Source organism: Equus caballus, chromosome 13 (genome assembly GCF_041296265.1).
Source record: "Equus caballus isolate H_3958 breed thoroughbred chromosome 13, TB-T2T, whole genome shotgun sequence".
NCBI lineage: Eukaryota > Metazoa > Chordata > Mammalia > Perissodactyla > Equidae > Equus > Equus caballus.
In genome coordinates, this window is record NC_091696.1 from 52681773 (window position 1) to 52709664 (window position 27892).

Sequence of the window (27892 nt, forward strand, 5' to 3'; positions counted from 1 at the left end):
GGGCCCCGAGCCCAGGAATGGAGCGGCCTCTAGAACCTGGAAAACACAAGGAAGTGATTTTCCCCGGGAGCCAGTGGAGTGTGGCCCCGCAGATGTCGACCTCCAGGACTGCACGATAATACATCTGTGTTGTTTTCAGCCCCTCCGTTGGTGCCCTGTTGTTACAGCAGCAACAGGACACTCACAGCGGGAAGTGTCGGCTGGAAAGGGGTCTGAGTGGCTTGCAGGACCTCCTGGACCTTCCTCCCGGCCACAGGGAGCCAAGATGGCCCGCACACTCGGTTCTTCCCTCTGTCACTGGGACCAAATCTCAGTGCGAGGATGGGGCTCTCGTGGGGAGCAGGGCGCTTGATGGTCACCACCCCCAGGGCCTGCTCCCTCTCGAGGGCCGTGGTTTCCACCCCCACCCCACAGGCTGCTCTTCCATCCTGGTCTCTACCTTAGGCCCCCCGTCCGTGGAGCTGGGGCTTTGGGTCCCGCAAATGGTCCGCTCGTGCCAGCCACGGGAAGACTGTCCACAGCCAGCCAGCCCTTTGTCCTTCTTTGCTGGCATAATCCCAATGTTTTTCTCTGCCTGACCAGAGACCAAGGAGGAGACTCCAGCCTGGAACAGAGAATTCTAGAGTGGGGGAGAAACGAGCAGATAGGTGTTTGGGACGAGGAACACGGACAGTGCAGCGCGGGGCAGACATCTGGACAAGGGAGGCCTGAGACCGGAGACCAGGGTGGGTGCCAGAGCACAAGTCCCAGCAACCAGTGATGGGACCCCACAAGGCACAGTGTGAGGGAGGGAGGGCGGGGGACAGGCATGAGACAGTTGTAAGAAGCAGACCTGGGGTCTCAGGAGGGATGTCAATGAACCATCCCCTTCCTTTCCCCTCCTGAGTCTGAGCCATGTTCACATGGACCCAGGAGTCTGGCAGGTGAGGCTGAACTCCACCTTTCGTTCCTGGGGAGTGGGGCTGGAGGACGGCAGCCTGAGAGGACCCTGGGTCAGTGGAGAGACACGCTTTCCAAAATCACTGCCCACACATGTCCAGCCCGATATTGGGAAGCCAGTCAGGCCCAGGCCGAGTGGCACGGGTGTCCCAAGCCCCGGCCACCCATTGGGGCCCCTGGAGTGGGGCTGGGGGCCCAGGCACTCAGGCTGCCAGGGTTGGGCCGAGCATATGTCCCAGCATCTGTTCCCACGGCCTCCCGTTGCGGGTGGTGTCGGGCCCTGTGGAGCTCTGTGCCCCCTGCCCCCGCCAGCCCTCACCCCTGTCGTCAGGTCTCAGTCCCAGGAGAAAGGCTCTGCTCTTCTGAAGGCAGTGGACCTGCCTGTCCCCACGCACCCCATATTGATCTTCCCGGGGAAAATCAATAGCTCCAATATGTCAGCTCTCAAGTGGCGCTACAGTAAATTACTCCCGCCATTGGGCACACAAGGGCTGCAGCCTCCCCGCCCATTAGTGGGACATTAGGCCTCGTGTGAGGTTTCTCTGTGTGCTTTGAGATAATGAAAGCTGAGGTGTTGGTTTATGCCCCAGGGGTTGGGGGGGGGAGGGGAGGTGAGGGGGACCTGGACAAGAGCTGGCAGCGCTGGCAGTGCAGGCACCTGTCACCGAGTGCCTGGCTGGGGCTTGCCGGTTCAGGGAGGGGAGGGCCCCGGAGACACAGGGGCCCCGGGACGTATCCGGTTGTGGCTTTCCCCACTCGGGGCTCCACTGCATCAGAGGGTCAAAGAAACCATAGCATTTGGGCCATCGTTGCCCTCCAGCCCAAGGCCACCGGGACACACCTATGGTTGAACAGGGGGGTTTACGCTCCTTGCTGTGAGGGAGGGGGCACAGCGCGGCCGTGGGTCTCAGTAGGAAGGCGTTAAGGACAGTGGGTCCAGCCAGCGTTGGGTGAGGGGCTCTGCTCTGGGTTCGACGCTGTCGGGAAGCAGGCGGCCTCTGACTGGGGGTCTGTGCCAGGCTCCTGGGGCTCCCCAACAAAGGACCACAAACTGGGCGGTTTAAAACCACAGAAAGTTATTTTCTCACAGTCTGGGGGCCAGAAATCCGGAACCCAGGTGTCAGCAGGGCCACACTCCCTCCGAAGGCTCCGGGGGAGATTGTTCCAGGCCTTTCTCGTAGCTTCTAGTGGGACCCGCAGTCTTGGGCGTCACTCCAGTCTCTGCCTCCTTCGCGTGGCCTTCTCCCTGTGTGTGTCTGTCCTCTCCTCTTTTTGTAAGCACATCAGTCCTTGGATTTAGGGCCCACCCTATCCAGTATGACCTCATTTTAACTAATTACATCCTCAAAGACCCTATTTCCAAAAAAGGTCACATGCTGAGCTTCCAGGTGGACGTGAAGTTGGGGGGACCCCTTCAGCCCAGTGCAGCATCTTAACACATCTCATCCAGGAGGGGGGCAGGCGAGGCGAGGCTCCAGCCGTGGTTGGTAAAAGGTGGCTGTCCCTCTCGCCAGCCAGGATGGGGGTGCTCGGTCTTTCTGAGGTTTGGGTCACGTCCATGTCTGGTGTATGTTCAGGTGTGACAGAGGGGTCTTGTTTTGTCTTAAGACATCACGGTCACAGTGTGGCCTGGACCAATATTGATGTTCTCTGAAATTATGTCCAACAGGAGACCCCAGCTGTGAGCGCCAGGCCAGCTCCCGGAGGTCAGGGGCTGCTGTCTTCTTAAGACTCCACAGGACCCATGTCCTCTGCATTGTGCCTTCACCCCTAACAGAGACCAAGTGTTCGCTGGAGATGGGGACAGAGCGGGTGGTTTGGACACATGGATCTGCTCACGTTGTTAGCAGAGCGCCCCAGGAACGCGGTGGCAGTGCCTCGGGATGGATGGACGTTTCCATGCAGTCCCGTTATCAATCCTGACAGCTGCCCCAGGGACCCGCCAAGGGCTTCCCAGGCGTACAGCCGGTCCTTGAAGGACACGAGATGCCCATTTCACAGTGGAGGAAGCAGACTCTCGAGGGGTTAAGTTGCTCGTCCAGGGCGTCTTATTTCTGTCACCAATCTGAGGCAGTAACCCAGACTGAGATGGGCTTAGTGGCCCCTCTAAGCCCTGGGAGGCTGCCCCGCCCTGGGGTGAAGACCCAGACCCCGCCCTCACCTCCCAGCTCTGCCTCCCCTCTGCTGTCCTGGGGAGCTTGTGCCCAGATACCCTAAAGCATCCCATCCAGGTGGCTGCATCAGCTGCAGTCAACTTCACTTCTAACCTCAGCACTGTTTGATTTTCACCTCCTGCAGGAAGCCCTCCAGGCTGCATACCAGGATGATTCTGGCCCATCCTCCCCACACTTTTGAGGCCCCTTCTCCTGCTCACAGTGGGTGTTCCTGGGGTTTCCTGTGGGAGAGCTGGTTTGGCAGTGACTCCAGGTGGGGTTCTGGGGTGGAACAGGTCGGGTAGGGCCCAGTGAGGAGGACCTGGGCACACAGGTGCTTCTGTTGACACAGCAGCTCTGAACACAGTCATGGCTGGGAGCTGAGCCACCGATGGGCATCCAGGGCCAGGCTTCCCCGAGTGGGGAGGACTCCCAGATGTTGCTGGGCTCAGAACACCTCCAGCCCGCCACCCTTGCCCTAATGTCTTGAGAGTTCCTAGGGGGCGCAGAACTGGTCCCAAGTCTGGTGCTTCTCCAGCCAGAAGAAAGGTGCAAGAGAGGGGCACTCCAGAACCAGAGTTGCTGAACTCCGCAGGCAGCACATTACAGTTCACAAAGTGGCCTCCTGCTCTGATTTTGTCACCAAGTCACCCCCAACACATCCCCAGAGTCCGTGGGGATGCCTGGATGCCCCTATGTGGCCTTCAGACAGGAGGACTCGGCAGAGCCAGGGCCAGTTTGCCTTGAGGGCGGAGGCTCCAGCAGCTGACCTATGAAGACGACTGGGGAACCGGGCAGAGCCGGGAGCTCCGGGACAGCCTGAGGGACACCTCCCAGTCTGACTCCTGAAGGTGGAGGGACGGGAAGGCCCCCAGGAGCACGGGGCAGCCTCAGCCACAGAGAGGACGGCGGGCTGGGCCGCGCACATGGGAATCCGCCGGCCTGGGGAGGGGGATGTGTCGGGGGTGGGACGGCCTCCGAGAGAGCTGCTGGCGGGCCCTGCTGCGCTGGGTGAGGGGTCGCGGCCCCGGGGCTGAGCAAGCCTGTCTTGCCGAGCAGTTTGCCCATCCCGGCCGAGCGGCTCCGGGTGTAGACGGGGCCCCTCTTGCACGGCGCGGGGCAGCAGAAGGCCCAGGACGCAGGTGGGGACAGGTGCTGGACGCCGGGTGCCCCGGGCGGGGGGGGAGGACCGGCGGGTAGGCTCTGTGCTCGAGGCCCCCTCCTAGTGGAGACACTAATGGAGAGGACCATTGCTGTGGCTGGAGTCCTATGAAGAGAGCCAGGCGCCGTCGCAGGCCGCGGGAGGAGGCGTCCAGGACCCGCGCCGGCACGGCGGGAAGGGTGCGCGGCGGGGGCCGAAGCGCCGATCTCGGGCGAGCCTGGCCGGCGGAGGAGACCCGCTCCAAGTTCGCGAGGACCACGCCCCACCCCGCCCCGCGCCTCCGTGCCGGCCCCAATCCCGGCGCCGCAGCCCAGGGACCGGCTGCTTGTTGGAGCCGGCGGAGAACTACACTTCCCGCCATGCCTCGGCGGCTCTCCCGGGACCGCACCTGCGACGGAAGAGGCCGCCGGAGAAGGCGCGTCATTTCCGCTGCGCGACTGGGCCCACGTTCTGTAGTCGTGAGCGGAGGCCTGGGACAGCGTCCGGTTTCCGGTTTCGCGCGCGCGACGGAAGTGACGCGAGCGGCGCGCCGCGGCGCCGAGCGTGGAGCCGGGGTCGCGATGAGCCGCGTCCTGCGGGCGCCGGCGGCCGGGTGAGCTCCGCGCGGGCTCGGCGGGGCAGAGGGCGGGCGCGGCGGGTGGGCGCGCTCACTCTCCCTGTCTTCCAGGGCCGTCCGAGCGCTGAGGCTCGCGCGCTGGCCTTCCCGAAGCCTGCATCCGCCGCCCGGGGGCCGGGCTCGGGCGCCCGCGGCTGAGAGCGAGGAAGAGGACGACCCTAACCGCCCCATTCAGTTTTCCTCCAGCACAGCCAACCCGTCCCGCTGGACGGTGGAGCATTCCCTGGGAAAGGAGCAGCAGCGGCCCTGGAGGAGGGTGCTGCCCTTCAGCCTGTCCCTCATGGTGCTGGTCATCTGGTGCTTCTTTAGGGAGGAGACCACCGCGGACCGCTGGTTGAGACGGGTGTTGGAAGAGGAGGCGCCGGAGCCGGGCGACCGTGCTGAGCAGGCTGGAGCCGCGGCTGCCTCGGGGGCGAGAACTTGACGGGCTGCCCGTGGGGCCGGCAGCGAGGGAACAAGCAGGCCACCCTCGGGCCATGATGCCGCGTTAGCCCGTTTCTGTCCCGGTTTTGGCGTCCCCAGCCTGAAGGACGGGATGGCGCACCTGGCCGCGCGGACCCGGTGAAGGTGGAGCGGAGTTTCAGCAGGTCGGAACCGGCTCCCCGCCTGATACTTGATGCCCATCGAATGCGTCCAAAAGCCTTTGCAGAGCCATAGGGAAGGTTCTGGTTGCCGCGTGTGCTCTTGGATTTGTGCCGTCTTTGTACAACGGTTGTCATATTCCGGAGCAATTCTGGTGACACTTGTAATCCAGTTTGCGGGTCGTTTGCTTTCTGAGACAGAGTAACTCGTAGAAGAGTTAAACTTTTTATTTTATGATGTACTGTGGTGTGTATAAATTGATGTTAGTTTTACAAACTGACAAATTAACAATAAATTTTAATTTGATCATGTGGAATTAAGCCAATCCCCCCTTCTTTGCATCTCATTAAAAAGAAAGGGAGCCTTTTAATCCTTTTTCAATTTCTTTGTTTTTCTTTTTCTCCCAGAGTGGGAACTGAGGGAAGAAACTTAAATGTAAATCGTGGAATACGTTATCAAAGGACACCAGAAATGATGACCTTCCGCAGCTCTCTGCAAACTTATTTTTAGCAAGGCAACAACTTTCCGAGTAGAATAAAACGGATGAGTATTTCTTTCGACAAATTACAGGCAATATTTTAGGTACTAAAGGATATGTCTTTTAGGTACTACTTAACAGCAAACCTGCTTAATTCTGAATTAAATACAAGATGCACAAAGGGAAGATTTTATTTACTTAAGCTTCTAGGGGAAGGTTTGATCTCTGCCGGTTTGTGGTGGCGAAGTTAACTGGCAGTTTCTCTCACTCAGATGTTTGAGGACGGCTGGCTGTATGCCAGGACACTGGCTTCTCACAAGGCCTCTCCCTGAAGTGCTCTAAGTGTCAGGCACACCCTGGTAAATTGCACCTGTCAGGGAGCTGGGGCTGGCACTAGGCTGTTCGTTTTTTAAAGATGGAGAGACCAAGGTTTGCAAAGATGGACCTAGTCATGGCTCGGCCTGCATTGTCAGTGCCAGCAGGAGCAAAGAACTGAGGCATCGTGTCTCTGGCCTGGCTTGCTTGTGACCTGTTTGGCTGTGAGCTATTTTGTTTGAGCAACAGTCATTCAAACTTGAACCCTTACTTTGCCCTCACTGGCTCCTGCAGGAACAAAGAAGAACTAAGGAGAAGAATTTTTGTTCTAATTAGAAGTAATTCTCATGACAGAAGCAATAGGATTTATCTGGAATAGTTAGACATTGTAATAACCAAAAAGAAGAGAATCAGAAACGCCAGTAATCCTGCACCACTGTGAACACTGCATTGTTTACTTTGCCAGATGGTTCTCGGGGGTATCTAGACTTAGGGTCTTTCAGAAACACAAGGGGGGCTGTATTGTTGTTGATGACACTTCATACCACAGGCAGCAGTATGAGTGCCTCCACGGTGGCTGTCGGTGAGGGCTTTTCCAGTTCCAGAGTTCATGCCCCAGACACGGATGGTCTTTATCAGGAGCAAAAGACAGACCCAAGGCCAGCAGGTGACAGTGTGGGCAGACCCTCCCCACACCTGGGCTTTTCAGGGGTGGCAGCAGAGCAGGTGGATAGGTGAACTGTTATTTAAATCCTTTTATTATTAACTGTTTTCTTGGTATGCTTGTCTCATTTCCCCCACTGGGCTGTAGCTTTTCTTTTTCCCAGGGTGCTTGGCACAGACTCCGCAGATAAGCACCCATGAAGGACTGGAGAGGGCACGGACCAGGGTGGGCGTGCTAGACCAGAGCAGCTGCAGTGACTCGGGACACGAGAAATTGTTGGGCAGAAGGAGGAGAAAATTGTTTAAGAAAAAATTCAAGGAAGAGGAGGTTAACTGGTCTCGCATCTTCTAAGCTGCTGAGCAGGGTTGGAAGGTGCTGGCAGTGCTGTGCATCCCCCCCAAAAAGTAAAGCACTTCTAAATTCACAGTGAGAACGCTGGTGCTATTTCATATGTCTGGGGACCACCCCAGCCTTTTAAGAATATTCTTCCAAAGCATGAAAAATGACACTTGGTCTTTACAGCCTGTTCCAGTTCTCTTTGATCTCTTCAACGAAGATCCCTCTTGGGTGAGAAGGAACATTAGGCATCTTTACTCCCACCTCTACGGCGAAGATCCCCAAAGTTCTTCATCTTGAGCCTCCCCTTTTCTGAGCTCAGGGCGGCTCTCTATACATCTCTAATGTGCGTCACAGGTCCCTCAGACTTCTTAGGTCCCAAACGGAATTCCTCTCTCCCCAAACCTCTTTCTTTGTTCTGTATCCCTCCTAGCTAGGGACGTGGGCATATCTCAGACTTCCTCATTCCTCATTCCTCGCATGCCGGCAGTCTTCAAGATCTGTTTATTCCTCTTCAGAAGAAGTCATGGACCCGGTCCTCTCCTGCTCCCTTCTGCTTGATTTTCTTCGAAAATGTCAAGTTGATTTCTTGCCATTTTAATTTCCAGGTTTAAAGGTAATATTTGTAGAGGGAATAATTCATTAGAAAAATCCGAACATATGAAGATCATCATTCATCCCACCAGCAAGTGATAGCTTTTATTTTACTGTATTACTCCTATTTCAAAAAATAACATGCTTGGGAACAAATGTATGAACGGTCAGGTCTTGCTTTGTTTTTCACCTCAATAGGAGCATTTTTCATGTCACTAACAGTTCTCAGGAAGCTTTGTCATCAAGTCACGGCATTGCACTCAGATTGGAACCGTTTCCTGACTGGGGGCTGCTAGGTATTCTCAAGTTTTGCTAAATAACTCTGATAATCATCTTTGTACATAAATCTTTGTCTGAATCTGATTCTTTTTTAGGTTGGAGTTCCTAGAAATGGAACAAATTATTTTCCATAAAGGTGAGTACTGGTTTGCCCCCCCAGCCACACTTCTTCAAGGGCTCGTCATGCTGAAGGTCACCGGTGTTGTGGTTGCTGTTCAGAATAAAAAAAAAAGTCTGCCCACTCCATGTTTTCATTTGCAATTTTTGGATTACTAGAGAGGTTTAACACTTAAAAAAAAAAAGTGTCTTATGCCAGTTTACAAAATAATGTACTCTGGCCCTGGGTTCTCCCTCCTGAAATGCACACCCTGTCTCTTCCTGTCGGCCAGCTGGGCCGGGGCCCTGGCTGCTGCCGCCTGCTTCTCAGAATTCTCACTGTGCATCCCTGCCACCCTGTTGGTGACGAGTGTGTGGGGGGTGTCTCCTCCTTGAGTGGGAGCCTCAGATTCTTTTCCAAAAATAAACTTTATTGATATATAGTTTACGTATTATTCAATTCACCCATTTAAAGTGTGCAATTAAAAAATGTTTCGTATATTCACAGGGGGCAACAATCACCACAATCTAATTTTAGGACATATTCACACTCCCTAAAAGAAACTCCCGACCCATGAAAGAGCCGCGCCCCATCTACCCCCATGTCTCCCACTCCCAACTCGGAGCAATTGGATCCATTCTTTTCGGCCTCAGCGCCCAGCCCCGGGGTCAGAGTGGAGGAATGAGTGAAGCGTGAGCGTGAGCAGCCCGTGCACGCTGTCTCGACACAGGGGACCTGTCGGCTCCAGCTGCTCCTGGGGCCCAGCTTGGGGTCGCTGTCAGGGTGTGCAGAGTGCGCGGGCCAGGAGTGGAGGGGTGAAGGCAGCAGTGGGGGTGGGGGACCGGGGCCCGAGGCCCTCTGTGCGCAGGACGGGGTGTGGACCTCGGGAAGCCCGCGGGGGTGGGGCGATGCTGTGCACGGGAGATGCGGGACTGGCAGCGGCGGCGCGCGCGGGGTGTGTCCCTGGCGGGGCCGGGGCGCTGCGGCCCGTCGCGCGGCGGAGTCGGGGGTCCGCGCGGGTCTCCCCCAGGTGCTGGCCGCTGCTGCGCGCCGGGCCGCCCCCCCACCCGCGAGGCGCCCGCTGGGGGTGTGGCCTGGGCGTGGCGGGTGGGCGTGGCCGGCCGGCCGGGGGGCGCGGGTGGGCTCGGCGCGGGGGAGATCCGGAGGGGCGGGGGCGGGCCCGCGCGGCGCATGCGCGCTGCATTGTTTTGACTGAAAATGCCGTCGGTTTCGAAAGCCGCGGCGGCGGCGCTGAGCGGGTCCCCCCCGCAGACGGAGAAGCCGACCCACTACAGGTCAGTGCCGGGGCGGCCGCGGCGGGGGCGGGAGCGGAGCGGAGGGCGGCCCCGCGCGCCCCCGGCCCGCGCGCCCGCGCCCCTGCGCCCCTGGGCCTGGGTGCCGCCGCCGGGTGCGGCCTGGGGCCCCGCGCTGCCCCCGCCCCCGCCGCGGCCGCCCCCTGCCCGGCGCCGCGCCTGGTCTCTGGGCGGGTGGACCACCATCCGACTCCGGCTGCCGCCGCCTGAGGTCGGGAGGCGGCGCCCAGAGTCTTGGGGTGGCACCTGGGTTTGGGGGCTGGGGAACGCGCCGGGGGTCGGGGGTCCACGCGCCTCTGCTTGGGGGTCGGGGAACAGCGCCTGGGGTCGGGCGCCGCGGAGAATGCGCCTAGGGTTGAGGATGGGGTTTCCGCGCCTGGGCGCCGGGGGAGGGCGGCCATCTGGACTTGGGCTGCCTCCGCCTGGGGTCGGGGATGGCACCTGGGCTTGGGGGCTGGGGCGCGCCCGGGGTCGCGGGGTCGCACCTGAAGTCAGAGATCGCGTCTGTGGTCGGGATGGGTGAGCTGCGCATGGGGTCTGAGGGATCGCATCTGGGGTCGGGGAAACGCGCTTGGGCTGGGAAGGGGGGCGTCTTGAGCCGTCTGGAGTCGGAATGAGAAGTCGCGCCTGGGGTCGGGGATTGGGGTGCTGCGCCTGGGGTGGGGGGCCGCGTGTGCGCTCTGGGGGTGGCTCTTGGGGTCGGGGGCCGTGCCTGGGATCCGAAGAACGCGCCTGGGCTGGAGGATGAGGGTCTGCCGTCTGGACTGGGAGTGAGGGGTCACGCCTGGGGTCCCGGATGGGGGCTGTGCCTGGGGTCGGGGGCCGTGCCAGGGATGGGTGAACCATGCCTGGGATCCGAGGAATGCGCCCAGGCTGAAGGTGGGGAGGGGAACGCGGTCTGTGGCTATCTGGACTCGGAGTGGGGGGGGTCGCACCTGGGGTCGGGGCGCCCCGGGCCCGCGGGGTCGGGTCCCCGCCCACGAGTTCCCAGGGCCGCCCGCCGGCGGCGGTGGCAGCGGAAGCGATCCGCAACGCTGTTTGTCTTTTTAGGTATCTAAAGGAGTTTAGGACAGAGCAGTGCGCCCTGTTTGTGCAGCACAAGTGCACCCAGCACAGGCCATTCACCTGTTTCCATTGGCATTTCCTAAATCAGCGTCGGCGCAGACCGCTCCGCAGGCGCGACGGCACGTTCAACTACAGCCCGGACGTGTACTGCTCCAAGTACGACGAGTCCAGCGGCGAGTGCCCCGACGGCGACGAGTAAGTGTGGGGGGCAGCGCCGCCCTCCTGCACCTGGCTGACCGGCAGGCGGCAGAGCCCTGGTTCTTTTGGACAGTTGGCACATGTAGGGGGTGTATCTTTACTCTGAAGTTTTTCTGTGACCAGTAAGGGGGCGGGGTGGGGGGGTAGAGGGGGGAGACGGGACGGGACATTTCCTTGTTTTTAGGCCAGTGCGGAAAAGAATATATGTGTTTCAAGGATAACCCTTGCATAGTTCAAATCGATTTTGCTGCGCTTCCCACTTGTGATTGCAGCACACTTTTCCAAATTTCTTGCATTAGAACCAGCCTTTTTGAGGTATGGCTTTCAGGCTAGGGACCATTTTGTGGTCGGCTTGTTAGAATGTTTGCTTACACTATGCAAATCTATCTGGAATGTTTCCTTCCTTGCTGTTTACATGTTTGATTAAATTGATAGGAAAGTTATTTTATTCGCAGAGTGTCATTTAGGTAGCACTTTTAAAGTTTAAGAAATTAAGATTTTGTTTTGGTTGCCTTTTTTTTTTTTTTTTTTACAAGTTTTCTAACCGTGTTATGAACAGATGTCTTTCTTTTGAAAGATGTAGAATGGGAAAACAGGGAAAGTACGGTTGGATTGTATCTTCATGTACTGGGCAGAAATTGGTAGATCTGGGCTTTGCTTTTTTCCTGTGGGCTGTTAGAGGAGGGAGGGGGGCCCATCCTTTTCTGCCTGGAGGTGGTGCGGCATCACTGTGCCCTGGGGCCCTCTAAAAAGAGCTGCTTGTTCAGTTTCTGTCCGTATCTGGGCCTGATTTGTGGGAGGTCCTCAAGCCCCCATCCCCTGATGCTCTGGAGGGAGGTAATTCTCCAGGTGTGCTCCCTTTTGAAGATAGCTTTCACGCTGCCCCGCATGGAGGCCAGTGTGGGTCTGTTCCCCTTCATTTTACAAAAATGCTTAGGCCAGGGAGTACACTTTTAATCTATGGTGCTCTTGTAAACTTTATACACTTACTGAAAGGTTTTTAGCTGAACACCAGAAAGTTAAAGTGTTGATGGTAAGGCAGCTTGATGCCTGTTGAATAATGTAGCCAGCTCCACTTTTGGTAAGATGGTGTTATATTTCTGTGAAGTTTTAAAAGTGCGTTATTTAGTTGCTTCTTGAGCTGATATTTTCTGAAAATGGGTCTTCAGAGGAGATGTTTTTGTCTAGGTGAGGCCTGGCATCAGTTCCCCTGTTTCCCTTGGCCACTTCAGTCATCTCTCTCAACCTTGGGTCCCTGAGTTGGCCAGGGGGGCCACTGCTGCTTGATCCTGGTTCGGGGATCCAGGCACCCGTGTGTCTGACCCTGTCCCAGTGTCCAGTATGGGGGACCAAATGGCAATATTCACTGGCGATGCTTTTAATGCATGAAAAACATGTTTTAACAGCTGTTTCGGGTTCCAGAATCTGGATGTCCTAGTGTTGATTCGGCCCCATTGTTGGGCATCAGGGTGGTGTCCAGTTCTTGTGGGATGAAAGGTGCTGCCGTGAACACCTATCTGTATGTGGTCATTTTAAGCTGGGCTCAAATAGTGATTAGAAATATGCAGGGGCTGGCCCCATGGCCAAGTGGTTCAGTTCACGTGCTCCACTTTGGCGGCCCAGGGTCTCGTCAGTTCAGATCCTGGGTGTGGACATGGCACCGCTTGTCAGGCCACGCTGAGGTGGTGTCCCACATGCCACAACTAGAAGGACCCACAACTAAAATATACAACTATGTACTGGGGGGATTTGGGGACAAAAAAGCAGAGAAAAAAAAAAGAAGATTGGCAACAGTTGTTAGCTCAGGTGCGAACCTAAAAATAAAGAAATATGTAATTATTAGGGCCAGCCCTATGGCTGAGTGGTTAAAGTTCCACACTCTCTGCTTTGGCAGCCAGGGTTCACAGGTTCGTATCCCGGGCACAGACCTACTCCACTCAGCAGCCGTGCTGTGGAGGCATCCCGCATACAAATTAGAAGAATATTGGCATAGATGTTAGCTCAGGGCTAATCTTCCTCACCAAAAAAAAAAAAAAAAAAGCGCAACTATTTATTATAAAAATATTAACGTAGTCTAAATGGCATCCAGGTTATCATTGGAAAACAGGACGAGTGGGAGGATTAGGATTCTTCTTTGACATTTTCTGTTTTGAATGCATCCTGTGTACATCCATACCTAGTAAGGAAGTCCCATGTGTCTTGTTAAAGATTTTGTATCTAACTTTCAATGAGCGCATGAGATGACTTGCTTCAGCCCTTTAGGAAGTGTTTCACAGGCTAGACATCTCCCCTGGGAACCTCTCCTTAGTAATTACTGCTCATTCCATGGCAGAGGGACTTTCTCATCACCCACAAATGGAATGGCCTGGAGTTCGTCCTGTTGAATCACAGAGTCTGGTTCACGCAGGGTGGCCGTGGAATTCGTAAATAGGCACTACCTTTCAGAGCAAGGACAGGGCCTTCCTTTTATTTTAGTTCATTGATTCTTGAAATTTCTATTTTGGGCATATGTACTACCGGCCTATTATTTTAAAATATGAATATGTGTGAAAGAGCTAAGACCCTTCAGCCAATGTCAGGTGATGCAAGCATCCAGCGTTGTTCTTGGTGCTGGCCGGGGGCCCTGTGGGGCTGAGTGGTAGGGCCGGAGGGGATGGGGACCCCAGAAGGTCTCTCTTCTCATGGCCCCCTCCCCCGATGCCACACTCTCACTGTCACCCCTTTTCCTTGGCAGGCAGTCATCCCCCGCCCCTGCTGTCATTCTCCTTCTGTGGGCACTCCTGTTGTCACCTTTGCGTAGCCCCCCACTGTCATCTCCCCCTCTCCACATGCACTCCCGCTGTCAACCCTTTTCCTCATCTGGCGGTCACCCTCCCCCCCCGTGGCCCCCTCCCCCACTGTCACCCCCTTTCATTGGCAGGCGGTCAGTCTCTTCCTCTGCTGTCATGCCCCCCCACCAATGTCACACCTTGTTGGGCAGTCACTCTCCCCGTCTCTGTCACCCTGCCTTCCGTGGCCTCCTCCCACGTTGTCACTCTCCTTCCTCGGCGGGCGGGCACCCTTTGGGGAGGAGGCCGCCTCTGCGCTCCCATCCCGCGGTCCTGGGTCTCCCCGTGCCCTTTGTTCTGGCGGACACGCCCCCTCCCCGGCGCGGCCCGCGATTGGCCGTCCGGGTCACGTGCGCCCGCCCCGCCCCCGTGGGAACTGGCCTCCGGCGGCGGCGGCTGCGGCCGCTCGGTGTGCGCTCGGTAATCCGCGCAGAGAGAGTTGGCGGTGCCGGACGCCGCCTCGACCCCGGGGTCGGGCCCAGCTCCACCGGGTCGGTGTTCCCACCTGTGCGGATCCACCTCAGGTACTTCTTCGGCTGGGGCTTCGAGGAGAGCGACTCTCTTCCGGAGGTTTCGGGGTCCAGCCACATCCCGGAGGATGCTCTGAGAGGCCTCGGGTGTGGACGGCCCCAGGCCCCCAGCTGTCCGGCTCCCCGCGGGACCGTGGACCGTCCGGGCCGGCCCGGGTCTTCGCACGTGGAGCCCGGGCGCGATGGGCGCCTCTGGCTGCAGGAGACTGCGCGTGCGCGGCTCTCAGCGACGGTCAGGCGCCTTCACAGACGTCGGTTCTGACATACAGAAAGAAAAGGCCATCCTGGGGGTCCGAGGGGCCCCTCCAGGGGAACATTTTTACTGGAAAACAGTTGGAGCAGTCCCCAACTATACTCTGGAGAAAGTAAACGCCCTCTTTCCTCTGTTAACCCTCCTGCAGTAGACAGGCTGTCGGCGGGGTGGCCCTCCAGACCCCACAGATAGAGATTTTCTTGTTTTGAGGGAGAAATGCTCCTGCCCCATTACCGTGGTGTAACTCTCCAGGTTGGCCTAGAGATCAGCCTTAACCGTTGTAGGGCTCCCTGCCTGGTTCCATTCGGTGGGCCTGGCCCTTCTCCCCACGGGTCCCTCCCTCCTCACTGCACTTGGGGCCTCTGGGGGCACAGGCCCCTCATCCGGGAGGCCCATGACATGTGACTCAATCGGCTTTCCCTCTTGAGTCTGGGAGCCTGTTGACTTAGAGACACTTGCATGTGCTCGAGGCTCGGTGTGGCCGCTGTGTCATATTGGTGCTTCGTCTGATCTTTCTCTTGAAAGATGCTCTTGCAGTGTTTAACTTTAAAAACTCCAGTGTCTTAGGACCTAAGGCTTAGGTAAAATTCCATTCACTTCAAGGTGGTTAGAAACTTGCTGTTTGAACTGATCTTGTGAGTGACCTCTGCTGGGGTTTTTGGGGAGAGGTGAAAGCCAAGGGCAGGTCTGGAGCGCTAGAGCATAATGTTTAAGAGGCGGGGGCTGCTTACAGGGCAAAAGACGACACACGCGTTTTGGTTACAAATTAGCCGGCTTAAGGGAATTACAGTGAGGTGACTGAGCTGGGTGTGTAAGAGCTCTGTGGGGAAACGTTGAAATCCCTGAGTGATTGCAGCACTTCCATCCATCTGTCCATCGTGCTTTGAGTGAAGGGCAGGGGACCCGGAGGCAGCGCCTGGTACAGGAGCTCTGGTGCCCTCTGCAGGGACAGGGTCCTTGGGAGAGGGTGGCAGCTCTGTGGGTGCAGAGGAAGGAAGTGGACTCGTTGCTGAAACTGATGGTCCATGTTATGGACTAGTGAGGGGTCACTGTCCTGGCTCGGGAATCCAGGGAAGCCAGAGGCTGGGGGGCATAATGCTGAACAGATAGCCTGGTCAACATGGGGCTAGCTGGCACTCCCCACCCCCAGTGTCCCAGAGGAGGGGACAGATGTGAGATGACACTTGAGCATCTCCCACCAGCCCCACCTTTTCACCATCCCCACCTCCCTACCCTCCTGACCTCTGCCCTGCCCCCCTAGTTGTCTGTGGCACACAGGTCTTCCCTTTTCCTGTCTTTCTGCTGTCACTCGTTTTCTGTACCGCAGTGGGTTGCTCGATTCTGTTTCATTTTGCCCCAGTCATTTCTGTATTGTATTCTGGTCTCCCGCCTGTGCCTGAGCTCCTTGAGGACGGGGAGGGAGTCATGTTGTACCAGGGGTGCGGGGGTGCCCTCTAAGCCCAGCGTTTCTCCCACCCTGGCCCCAGACCCACAGCGTTGGCGGCACCTGGGAGCTTGCCCGTGGTGCATGCCCAAGGGTCCACCTGGCCCGTGGGACCCGACGGTCTGGCCTTAGCAGGCCTGCAGGTGCTTCTGATGCATGCTCCGGCATGAGCGCTGTGCCCAGCCCGGGCTCCCGGACCACGTTAACGCACAGTGGATCTGGGTCTACTGGGCCCCCCTTTGTTTCAGGCGAGAGTGGCCAGAGCACAGGGGACACTTTCAGGCTCTCCTGGGCACTTAGGTGGCAGTCTGGAGCCCCTGGCGTATTCCTCTCTGTTCCTCCCATTCCGGTTCAGTGGTTCCAGAGCATCGTGGGGGAGCTGTGTCCGGCCATGCCACTGATGGAGCCCTGTTTCAGTTACACTGTTCAGGTCACTACTTGTTGTGGATGGGTTTGAGAACCACGGGTGTCACCCTGAATTTGGCAAGCTGCGGAACTGTGTCACCCCGGGTCACGTCACTGGTGCGGCAGGGCTGACAGTGGCTTGACTAGTCAGCTGCACGGTGGCCCTGGGGACAGATTAGTGAACTCCTGCTTGCGGGGTTGGGCTGACCCCTGGAGTCTCCCCAGCCTCCTCCCCTCCCCGAGGCGGGTCCTGGAGTTGCCACAGTCTTCTCTGAGGTTCTCCCTTCGGCTCTTACATGTCCTGACGGGAAGCTGTTTTCTTTTCATTAAACGTTCTCTACGGGGCTGGCCCTGTGGCCGAGTGGTTAAGTTCGCTCGCTCCGCTGCAGGCGGCCCAGAGTTTCGTTGGTTCGAGTCCTGGGCAAGGACATGGCACTGCTCATCAGGCCGCGCTGAGGCAGCGTCCCACATGCCACAACTAGAAGGACCCACAATGAAGAATATACAACTGTGTACTGGGGGGGCTTTAGGGAGAAAAAGGAAAAAAATAAGATCTTAAAAAAAAATAAATTAAAAAAACCCAAAAACCTTTTCTAGTATCTTAAGGTCAGCTCGTGCTTTTATGTCGTGTCGTAGGCAGAGGTGACATGCTCTGAGTGAAATGACAGTGCCCGTTTGGTGCTCTGCCGGGCAAGGGTGCCGTGGCCAGGCTTGGTTGCTGTGGCGATAGTGCTGGAGAGGAAATAAAGTGATGCTCGGAGGGAACCTGAGGGACCGTTACAGAGCGAGCGAACATCGAGATGGAACCTTAGGAGAATCTTAACTTCCCTGGAGCGCAGTATGTGCACGACTCCGGCCGTGCTCCACAGTGTGTCAGCACAGGGACACCCGCGTCCCCCCTCTGCATGTCAGCGATGCTCGGCTGTCTTCCTGCCCTGCTGCAGCTGTGTGGATGGGTTCTGTAGAAAACCCTCGGCTCTGGTGCGCTGGGCCGCTCTCCCCAGACGGTGGGATCCTTAGATGCGACTTAGAGTAGAAGCCTAAGTATTTCTGAAGATTGGAACTGTCTTTGTAAAGTGGCGGCTTTCCTGTTAGCTTAAATTATTTTACTTTTTATTGTTGCAAAATGTACAAAACACAAAATTTACCATCTTAGCCTTTTTAGGGGCACCGCTCAGCGGCGTTAAGCACATTCACATTGTTGTCCGGCCACAACCACCATCGTTCTCCAGAACTTTTCCATCTTCCCCAAACTGAAATTTTGTCCCCATTAAACCATAGCTCCCTCCCTCCATAATTTTTTATATGAGCCCATGTATATGTATTCTTGGCCCCACATTCCGTTATCAACAGCATGTGGCTCTCCCTTTTCTTGGTGTTTTTGCCCCGACAGTACATCCTGGCTCCCGCTCAGTAGTCCACACAGACCCTGTTATTCCCAGAGCGGCACCGAGCTCCCTTGACATCTGTCCACAGCTTGGGTCGTCTCCAGCCTCGCCGATTACAGACGTCTTGCGGTAGCTGCGTTGTGCTCACGTCTGTTTGCTCTTCTGGCCGTTCTGTCTTTGGGGCAGGACCCTAGAAGGGGGATCGTGAGGTCAGAGGGTAAGTGTCTCTGTGGTTTTGTTACTTATTGCCACATTTCCCTCCGAAGAGGTGGCAACACTGGGGGTTCCTGCCGCCCACCCGCACTGTCTGCCTCTCCTGCTGGGAGGTGGGGGGAGGCGACTTTCCAGTACGTTTCTTTCATCATCACAGTCAGATGAGCGCCTCTTGGTGGCCAGGAGCCGTTTGCATTTTCTGTTCTGTAAATTCTCCATTCCTTTCTCTGGCCCATTGTTCTGCGAGTTCCCAGTCTGTTTCTACAAATTCTTTGTTTATTAGTGACATTAATCTGTATGTTCATGTGAGAAGCGGAGGAGGGTCTGTGTTCTAGAAGGTTCTCTGAGTGGCAGAGGGTCCTCCACGCCAGCCTCAACCCCGTGGGCACCCTGAATCTGACGGAGTGAACGGTCACTCTGTGGTGGGGATTGACCAAGGGCGCGTCCGTGCTCACTATAGGAAATAGCGAAAGTGGATGCTCACTGTTTCCCTTTCACCTCCCAAAACGCTTCCCGGAGCTCCTCATCGGGACACGAAGCAGCAGCTTACGCCCGGGTTGTCTTCCGTGCGGGCGCGTAGAGCGCTGTGCGCATGCGAAGTTTCCTTTTCCACTTTTATATATCGAGTGATATAGTAATGATTCTGTACCTTTTCCTATTGTCACAAACTGAGGACCAAGTTGTCTTGTAACCTCCTCTCTCCATTTTCCGCTTTTCCTTTTTCTCACGGATCTGGAGTGCTTGCCAACCACTGCTGGTATTCCGCTGGGAGAGTTTGCCGTGACTGTTCTGGAAGGAATTGACGCTGGGTGGACACTGGCCTGATTTCCAGTTTCTGCCACTTACGAGAGCCTGCCACCGGCCTGCTGCATGTCTTGAGTGGTCCCGGGTGCTGCTTGTGTTCTGTCCTCTTGATCCGGGTTCTGTTACTCAGGTGTGTCGGTTTGTGAAAATGCCACGTGAGGTGTAGGTCTGACCTATGTGCTTCTCTGTGGGTATATTATATTTCGAGACAAATATATAAAAGATCCCTCTCTCCTGTCTCTTCTCTATCTATCTGTCTCCAGTGGGCTTTAAAAAAATGGTGGGGAAATACATATAACATAAAATTTCCCATTTTAACCATTTTTAAGTGTGCAGTTCAGTAACATTAATTACATTCATGATGTTGGACAACTGTCAACACTATCTTTTTCCAGATTCTTTCCGTCACTCCAGACAGACACCCTGCCCCATTACAGAGTCACTCCCCATTCTCCCCTCCCACAGCCCCTAATAACCTCTGCTCCACTGTCTGTGTGAATTTGATGACTTTAGGGACCTCATATAAATGGAATATGCAATATTTGTCCTTTTGTGTCTGGCTTCTTAGCATGATGTTTTCAAGGGTTCTTCCATGTTGTGGCATGTCCGTGCTTCATTCCTTTTTTATGGTTGAATGATATTCCACTGTCTGGATGGACCACATTGTGCTTATCCATTGTCTGTTGATGGACGTTTGGGTTGTTCCCAGTTAGAACGATTGTGAATCGTGCTGCTATGACCACGAGGTGACAAATATCTCTTTGAGACCCTGCTTCCAGCTCTCTGGGTGCGCGTCTGGGGGTGGAGCTGCTGGGTCCCACAGTGGGCTTCTAAAGTGACTTTAGCTTGGCTGGCTCTGGGAACCTGGGGACTCGCCAGGGCACGGTGTCCTCTCTGTCTGCCCCTCTTGCCCACACAGCCCAGGTGCCCAGTGAGGTCTGGGGTGAGCTGTCTGAACGCAGAGCCTCCATCTCCTCGTCTTACAAGATAGGGGTTCAGAGTGGATGATGGCTAAGGTGCTTTTCTTTTACTTTTGGGTCTTGCTGGTTGCAGCACACCACCCAGCTGTGGTCTTTGTGGGGCGCCGTCCCCACTAGTGCTCCCCGTGCCCACGTCCACAGCCTGCTGGACAGTGAGGCAGCAGCAGGCCTTTCCAGACCCCACACGGTGCTCCTGGCCGTGGCTGCAGGTGAGGGGCCATGTCCTTAGATTTGGGGACATGCTGTCCTGGGCCCCTGCCTTGCCTCTCGGGCTGCTCAAGGGGACATTGCCGCCTCAGAGTCCTCCTGTGTTTGTGGCTCTTGTCTGGAGGGACCGCCCTCAAGGCAAGCTCATTCCCTGCGCTCCACATGTGCCAGAACCTTCTAAACCACCCCTGCAGCTGCCAGCTGCCTGCAGCGTGAGCCCCGTCTCTGCTCGGTGAGCCGTACCTGGCTCTCCCTTGGACTTCTGGCTCTGGGGCTGCGCATGGCCCATGTGACACTGTCCCCTTCGTGCCTCCTACCCTCTGGCCAGTCTCCCCCAGTGTCCTCCTCCAGCCATATCCAGGCCCCTGTGTTTCCCCCCAGGCTCTTCCCTCCTTCCCTTGAGGGGTCCCCGAAAGCACTCGGACTCGGGATGGGAGAGGCGCCCACCCTTTATCCGATGGCGCTCGTCAGGGAAAATGAATGAACTGGCTGTGTCCAGGGGGTGAACTTTACTTTTCCAGACTTTATTAAAAAAATTATGCAGGATGATTTTCATGGAAACTCGGTGTTCTGTTTTTATCTTGTTTCATGGAGGGGTTTGCAGGGGTCTGAGCACCTTAGGGGAGGGCCCCAAGTTCAGGGACGGGTGCTCTGTCCAGTGATGCAAATCCTTCCATTAGAGCAGGTATTTGGCTGAAGGAAGATAGAACCAGCTGCTGACTGGGTGCTAATGAGAAGCAGAGCCTGGGGCCAGCCCCATGGCCGAGTGGTTAAGCTTGCACGCTCTGCTTTGGCGGCCTGGGGTTCCCCGGTCCAGATCCTGGGAACTGACCTACACACCCTCATCAAGCCATGCTGTGGTGGCGTCCCCCATAGAAGAACTAGAATGACCTACAACTAGGATATAGAACCTTGGACTGGGGATGTGAGGGGAAAAAAAAAGAAAGATTGGCAACAGATGTTAGCTCAGGGCCAATCTTCCTGACCAAAAAAAAAAAGCATACTTAAAGGTAAAGTGGGACATGTGGGACTTGCAAAGCTTTGTTAAAAAAAAAAAAAATTAAGAGAAGTGGAGTAGGTTGATGCTGAGGGTGATCCTCAAACCGTAAGGCCCAGATGGCGTGTCCCCCCCCTCTGCTTTCCAGGTGTCCGTACCTGCACCGGACAACTGGGGACACGGAACGCAAGTACCACCTGCGCTACTATAAGACAGGCACGTGCATCCACGAGACGGATGCCCGGGGCCACTGCGTGAAAAACGGGCCGCACTGTGCCTTCGCACACGGTCCCCTGGACCTGCGGCCACCCGTGTGTGACATCAGGTGAGTGGGCGGCAGGGAACTGGCTCACCTTCCCAGTGTTGCAGGAGCCGAGTGCCAAAGCAGCTCCTTTTCTGGGCCTTGGCTTTATTTCCAGTGAGAAAGTGACACGTTTCCTTCCTTGTGACCCGCAAGGCCTTGGGAGCTCCCAGGGAACAGCCAGTGAGGCCCCTGACACCCTCTGGGAGAGGAACTGAACACAGCCAGCTCTGAGTGTTGGGATTTGGGTCAAGATCTGTTCCAGTACAGGGGTGCACCCGAGGCCCGCGGGACCCCCTCCCAACCCCCAGTGTCTCTAGTGACAAGTAGGCGGTTCCATAAAGTGACAGGAGCAGGTGATTCCATCACCTTCTGGAAGGGCTTTGGCCGCGCCCCCAAACTGTGACTGATATGCTGTTTGGTTGCAGGGAGCTGCAGGCCCAGGAGGCCCTGCAGAACGGCCAGCTCGGCACTGGGGACGGTGTCCCAGATCTGCAGCCTGGGGTCTTGGCCAGCCAGGCCATGATCGAGAAGATCCTGGGCGAGGACCCCCGATGGCAAGGTAACCCTGCGGCCGCCGCGGAGGGTGGGCAGGGGCAGCCCTCGCTCTGTCTGTAAAGTGACCTGCACGGTGGACCTCATAGCCCTCGTTTCCAGGTCAGATGGGGAAACGGAGGCTCATTGAGCTGAGTACTTCGCCCTCGGTCCTCAGGTAGCGGGTAGCCGAGGGGGCTCTGAACCCCACCTCTGCGCCCCCCGACTCCCAGCTGCTGTGGACCCCTGTGCCGGCAGCTTCCCTGGGGTGGGGCTTGCATGGCTGGCACGGCTCCTTCCTGCACCCAGTCCCAGAGCCAGGCCGATGGTCACTGCGCCCTGCTCCCGGAGGACGCCTGTGGTTCCGCCTTGTCCCTACCCTCTGGGTCTCCGTGTGGCCTGAAGATCACCAGCATCTGGGTCCCTGCGGTTTGTCAGAAACAGGAGTTCCTGGCCGTGTCCCTCAGGGCTGTGGGACCCGAGTCCCTGGCAGCCTCCACAGATAATGGCTGTGGGCAGTGGTTTTTTTTTATTGTGGTAAAGTACACATAATGTAAATTTACCATTTTAACCACTTTAAAGTGAATATAATTCAGTGGCATTTAGGACATTCACAGTGTTGCGCAACCACCACCTCTGTCTAGTTCCGGAACATTCCATCACCCTGGATGGAAACCCATCTCCATCGTCAGTCTCTCCTGTCCCCCTCCTTGACCGCTGGGGCCACCAGTCTGCGTCTGTCTCTGTGGACGAGCCTGTCCGGGTATTTCCCGAGGGCAGCGAGGTTTTAGGAAACCCCGTCAGTCACCATGCATCTCCCTGACCCGCTTGGCGGGCACTCACGTGCGGACATGATGCTTTAGGGCTGCAGTGTCTCCAGCGATGGGTGCTCCCCTCGCAGGCGCCTCCCCACCGCTCGCTGAGCACCCCTGCGGGCCGGGGGCCAGGGAAACTGAAAGTGGTGATTGCGCAGGCCACTCGGGATTCCCTCCCGGCGCCAGCACCCCCTGCTGGGTGCTGTGCTCAGTGTTCCCCCGCCCTGGCCCCCGAGCTATGGGTGGCACGTGCCCAGCTGGTGCTGGGACACTTGACTGGGCCCCTAGTCGGGGTGGCGCTGGGGAGGTGGCCTTTGGTCACGTCTGGTGTGGAGACAGCCGGGGGCCCCGTCTGCGTTTCTGGGAACCCGCCTGTGCTGTCGTGCTTGTCCTCGTGTTGCGATGCCTTTGCTCGTTGCTCGGGGCAGAGGCTCCCCACGGAGGAGGAACCACGGGCCTGTGGCTTCCTGCTTGCAGCGCTGAGCAAGGACAGGGCTGTACCAGGTTGTTGTCGCTCTGGAAAAGGCCTGCAAGAAGCTCCTGGTTGTCACTTTGCACCCGAGGGCCTCCCTGGTCGGATGAGCCAGGTCTCACCTCCCTGAGCTGGTGCTCTGGGTCAGGGCATGAGGGGCCCCAGGCCGCCATCAGGTGGGCCAAGTCTGAGGAAGGAGAGCGGGGAGGTGGCAATGGGGTGGGCACAAGGCTTGGTCGGGTCATGCAGGGTGAGCTTGCACCCTGGACTCCTGTCGGAAGCGCCCAGTTAGGAGCTCTGGCTTCTGGGGTCCCGGTGTTCCATATAAAACCAGTGGCATGGAACTCCACCACCTCCTTCAGCAGAGCCCTTCCAGACTGAGGCTTCCACATTTTCATTTTTCTTTCTTTTGTTTTTTTGGTGAGGAAGATTGGCCCTGAGCTAACATCTGTGCCAGTCTTCTATTTTCTATATAGAATACTGCCTCAGCATGGCTTGATGAGCAGTGTGTAGATCCACACCCGGGATCCAAGCCTATGAACCCTGGGCTACCAAAGCGGAGCACACGAACTTAACCACTGTGCCACTGGGCCAGCCCCAGATTATGTTTCTTAGGGCAGTTTAGCAATTGCACAAACAGTAGCGAGTTCCCACGGCCCTCTACTTCCCACATGAGCATCTTGCGTTGATGGTACCTTGTTACAATTGAGGAACTGGATACTTTGTTGTCACATAACATCCAGAGCTGACATGAGGGCTCACGCCTGGTGTGTGCCTCTTTGGGTTTGGACAAATATGTACACGTATCCACCGTTATAGTGTCACACAGAGTAGTGTCACTGCCCTAAAACCTGCCTGCTCAACCGCCTTCCCCCCACCCCTGGCGCCCACTGACCTTTTTTGTTTTTAAAGATTGGCGCCTGAGCTAACATCTGTCGCCAGTCTTCTTTTCTTTTCTTTTTTTCCCTTCTTCTCCCCAAAGCCCCCCAGTACATAGTGATATCTTCTAGTTGTGAGTGCCTCTGGTTGTGGCATGTGGGACGCCGCCTCAGCATGGCCTGACGAGCGGCGCCATGTCCACACCCAGGATCCAAATCAGCAAAACCCCGGGCCGCCGAAGCGGAGCCCGCAAACCCAACCACTTGGCCACGGGGCCGGCCCCACCCACTGACCTGTTACTCTGCTCTTTTGTCTCCATGGTTGTGCCTTTTCCCAGACCGTCACGTCATTGCAATCATCTGGGACGTGGCCGTTGCAGACTGGCTTCTCTCACTTAGTCATGTGCATTCAAGGTTCCTGCGTGTCTGTTCGTGGTTTGGTAGCACATTTCTTTTTAGCTGAATGATAATCCACGCAAAGGCCGACCACAGTTACTTGATCCATCCCTTCCTGTTCCTGAAGGACGTCTCTGAGCCTCGGTGTTCACGGTCACCGTGGTGTGGCTCATTTCCGTGCGTTTCGTGTCACTTAGCATGGGACCTCCTATCTGTTCAAGGCTCTTGGTTGATCCTTGTGAACAAATGTTTCACAATTTTTATTTTCTTAAAATCAGTTTTTTGTCCCCCAAACCCCTCTGTTCTCTCCACGCCCTGCTGTGTGGTTAACATCTCTTGTCATTAACATATTATTTGAAGTTGAATTTGGCGTGGACAGACGGGACGGTAATGTTAAATCTCGACTTGGAAACATCCTGCGTGTCGCGTCACCTGCTCCTCCTCCTCTCTCCCTCCGTTGCTCACAGAGGTCAGCTCCCTGGGCAAGAGTCATTGAAAACAGTGCAGGTAAATAAGGTGTCGCTTATTAACCAGCCCAAGAACGGATATGATTTTTAGGAATCTTCTCTCATCGGTTACTGCTTTTAAATGACCCTTGGTGGGTTTTTGTCTGTTTTTGTTTTGAGGTAAAATTCAGATAACGTGAAATTAACCATTTAAAAAATAGACTTTATTTTATTTTGCTTTTTTTTTTTTTTTGAGAAAGATCAGCCCTGAGCTAACTACGGCCAGTCCTCCTCTTTTTGCTGAGGAAGACTGGCCCTAAGTTAACATCCATGCCCATCTTCCTCTACTTTATATGTGGGATGCCTACCACAGCATGGCGTGCCAAGCGGTGCCATGTCCGCACCCGGGATCCGAACCGGTGAACCCCGAGCCACTGAAGCGGAATGTGTGCACTTAACTGCTGCGCCACTGGGCCGGCCCCTAGCTTTATTTTTTAGAGCAGTTTTAGGTCCACTGGAGTGGAAAGTACAGACTTTCCGTACACCCTATGCCTCCACATACACAACACCGCCCACCACAGCGGGATGTGTGTTACGGTCAGTGAGCCTACATTGACGTGTCGTTGTCACCAGAAGTCCATTGTTTACGTTAGGGTAAAATAATTATGTTTCAGTGGTTTTTAGTACATTCACAGTGTTGCACAACCTTCACCTTTATCTAGTTTGAAACTCTATTTTGTTCCCCAAAAGGAAACCCCGTCCCCATCATCAGTCACCCCCCAGCCTCCCCGTCCCAGCCCCTGACACCCACCAGTCAGCTTCCGTCTATGGACTTGCCTGTTCTGGACATTTCCTGTCAGTGGGCTCAGCCTCTCTGTGGTCTTTAGTGTCTGGCCTCTTCACTAAGCATCGTGTTTTCGGGGTGTGTCCAGGTTGTAGCGCGTGTCGTGCTTCACTCCTTTTTGTGGCTGAATAACTTCCCACAGTGCGGATGGACCGCATTGTGCTTGGCCGTTGATCCGTTGACGGACACTTGGGTTGTTTCTCCTCTTGGCTGTGTGACTCGTACTGCCATGAGCACGCATGTACTCTGAGCACACGTGTGCATGTGCCCGTGTGGACCCCTGTGTTTCAGACACGCACTTCGTGCTGGGCAGCTACAAGACGGAGCAGTGCCCGAAGCCACCACGCCTGTGTCGCCAGGGCTACGCGTGTCCGCACTTCCACAACAGCAGGGACAGACGGCGGAACCCCAGGAGGTTCCAGTACAGGTGAGCCCGGGCCCTGGCCCCTGGGCCTCCTCAGGCCGGAGCCCCGTGTCCAGCTTTTCTCTGAGCAGAGAGCCGCTCTGTTCGTCCAGTGCTGCCCCGCGTGCCCAAGGGCACTGTCCTCCAGATGGGGAGCGGGCTGTGGATGACGGGCACGGTGCCTTCTCTGAGTTACTTCAGAGTCGGGGGACAGAGAACCACGTTCTCTGAGTTTGGGTCACCAGATGTCATCTTGAGAAGATCAGGTGACTCTACTGCATATTGATGGGATGGAGAATTGTCACAAAGTCTTATTTTCTACTGGTGGTAATTTTTTCTATAAATCCAAATAAGTTACAATGAAGCTGCCAGAGTATTTAAGGAAAAGGATTTTGCTTGGGATTTTCATATTGTGAGACCCAAAGTCTCAGTTTTGAAACAACCCCATGAGAGGCAGAGAGCGCTCCCCGGGCCGGCTCTTCTCTGGATGCCCTCATGGCAGCCTGGGAGGCTGGCTCAGACTCGCTGTGCATTTTATGGACAATGAAAGCGAGCTCCCAAACAGCTCCTGGGCTCAGGACGCCCTTGTGCCATCACGAGGAAAGGGCTGGGCCTCCAGCCTTCGGTGGGCAGACCAGCACCCGAGGATGCGGGAAGGATGTGTCCCCTCGTGTCCTTGGTGACTCCTCCTTGTCCCCCAGGTCCACCCCGTGCCCCAGCGTGAAGCATGGTGACGAGTGGGGCGAGCCCTCGCGGTGTGAGAGTGGGGACAGCTGTCAGTACTGCCATTCCCGCACGGAGCAGCAGTTCCACCCCGAGGTACGAGCGGGCGGGGGCTTCAGCCCCGGGTCAGTGTCCCTCACAGCCCTGCTTGCTGTGCTTGGGGGTCCCCAAGACCAGCCTCGGGTCGGGTGACTCACTGGAAGGACTCGGAAAAGCTGTCGTGTCCAGTTATGGCTCACGACGCTGAAAGGAGACAGGTTGAAGCCAACCGAGGGCAGGTCCACACGGTCCCGCCTTCCGCTCCCCGTGAGTCGTGTGGACAGCACTCACTTCTCCCGGTGACTGTGTGTGGCAATATGTGTGACAGTACACAGAGTGTTGCCAACCAGGGAGGTCACCAAGCCTTGGTGTCCAGTGTTTTGCTTGGTGGTCGGTGGTGTAGACATGCCTGACCTCGGTCTCCAGCCCCTCCAGGGGTCGAGCCGACGCTGCGTGGCCTAGGCGCCCCCGTAAATCACGTTGTTACTGTCCAGCGCAGCCCACAGCCCGGTAAACAGAGACACTTACCAGGCAGGCAGGACATTCCCGGGGCTCAGAGGTCACCTCCTGGGAGTGGGTCAAGGCCAGTCTTTCCTTTGGATTGTGCGAGTGTGACCCCCCAGGCCTGCCGAGCTAACCCTTCGCTGTCCGGTTGCTGACTGGAGCACACTTTGGCGTTTGTTAAAATGAGCACACAAACCAGCCCCATTCAGGGCCTGAGACCGCGGGAGAGGAGGGCACGGTGTCCGGGGAGGGTGGAGGGCCAGGGCCAGGGCCAGGCTGGGGCAGGGCCAGGGCTTCCCGTCAGGACAGGTGGGCAGGGGCCGTGGGTGTGCACCGTGGTGCTGCGAGGCGGATCCTGCACCCTTGTCCCTGTGAACTAAGGGTGGGGGCTGAACCAGATGGGCCATGAGGGGGCAGCCGGGGAGGGTGTGGGGGTGCAGAGCGGTCAAGTTGGAGAGCAGGAGACGGGGTGGGGCTGGGGGCAGGGGTCAGTTCCCGGGCAGGTGGGGGGCTCTGGGGTTGGAGGGCTGCCCTGTGGCCTGCACGGGTGGATAGGACGTGGCATCAGGTCTGGTCATGGAGTGGACGCCTGTGTCATCTAACAGGCATTTCTCAAGTGCCTGCTGTATACCAGGCCCTGAGTCAGGTGCATCTTTCAGAAAACGGCCAGTGGACAAACTGACTGTGTGTGTGATTG

At 56.5% G+C, this 27892-nt stretch overlaps 2 protein-coding genes across 14 annotated transcripts in view; both read left to right on the top strand.

Annotated features, from left to right (window-relative positions):
* The first annotated feature begins 2004 nt into the window (after positions 1-2004).
* On the top strand, positions 2005-5822 carry UQCC4 (ubiquinol-cytochrome c reductase complex assembly factor 4). Its single transcript, XM_023616661.2, has 2 exons — positions 2005-4846; positions 4922-5822. Exons 1-2 carry the CDS (start codon positions 4362-4364, stop codon positions 5292-5294), a joined length of 858 nt encoding a protein of 285 aa, XP_023472429.2. The 5' UTR covers positions 2005-4361; the 3' UTR covers positions 5295-5822.
* A 3529-nt stretch (positions 5823-9351) lies between these two features.
* UNKL (unk like zinc finger) overlaps positions 9352-27892 on the top strand; it is a 46065-nt gene continuing 27524 nt past the window's right edge. For 4 of the 13 annotated variants that reach the window (XR_011424389.1, XR_011424390.1, XM_070231172.1 and 1 more), the window contains exons 1-6: positions 9357-9510; positions 10579-10788; positions 20989-21165; positions 21570-21703; positions 25818-25953; positions 26631-26748. Coding sequence is in view for 8 of the 13 variants with exons in the window: in XM_070231172.1 (XP_070087273.1) it covers positions 9434-9510; positions 10579-10788; positions 20989-21165; positions 21570-21703; positions 25818-25953; positions 26631-26748 (852 nt within the window). In the remaining 5 variants the exon portion in view is untranslated. Of the gene's footprint in view, positions 9511-10578; positions 10789-11310; positions 14144-20988; positions 21166-21569; positions 21704-25817; positions 25954-26630; positions 26749-27892 lie in introns of those variants that run through there. The other 9 variants (XR_011424388.1, XR_002799414.2, XM_070231186.1 and 6 more) reach the window with 5 other exon arrangements.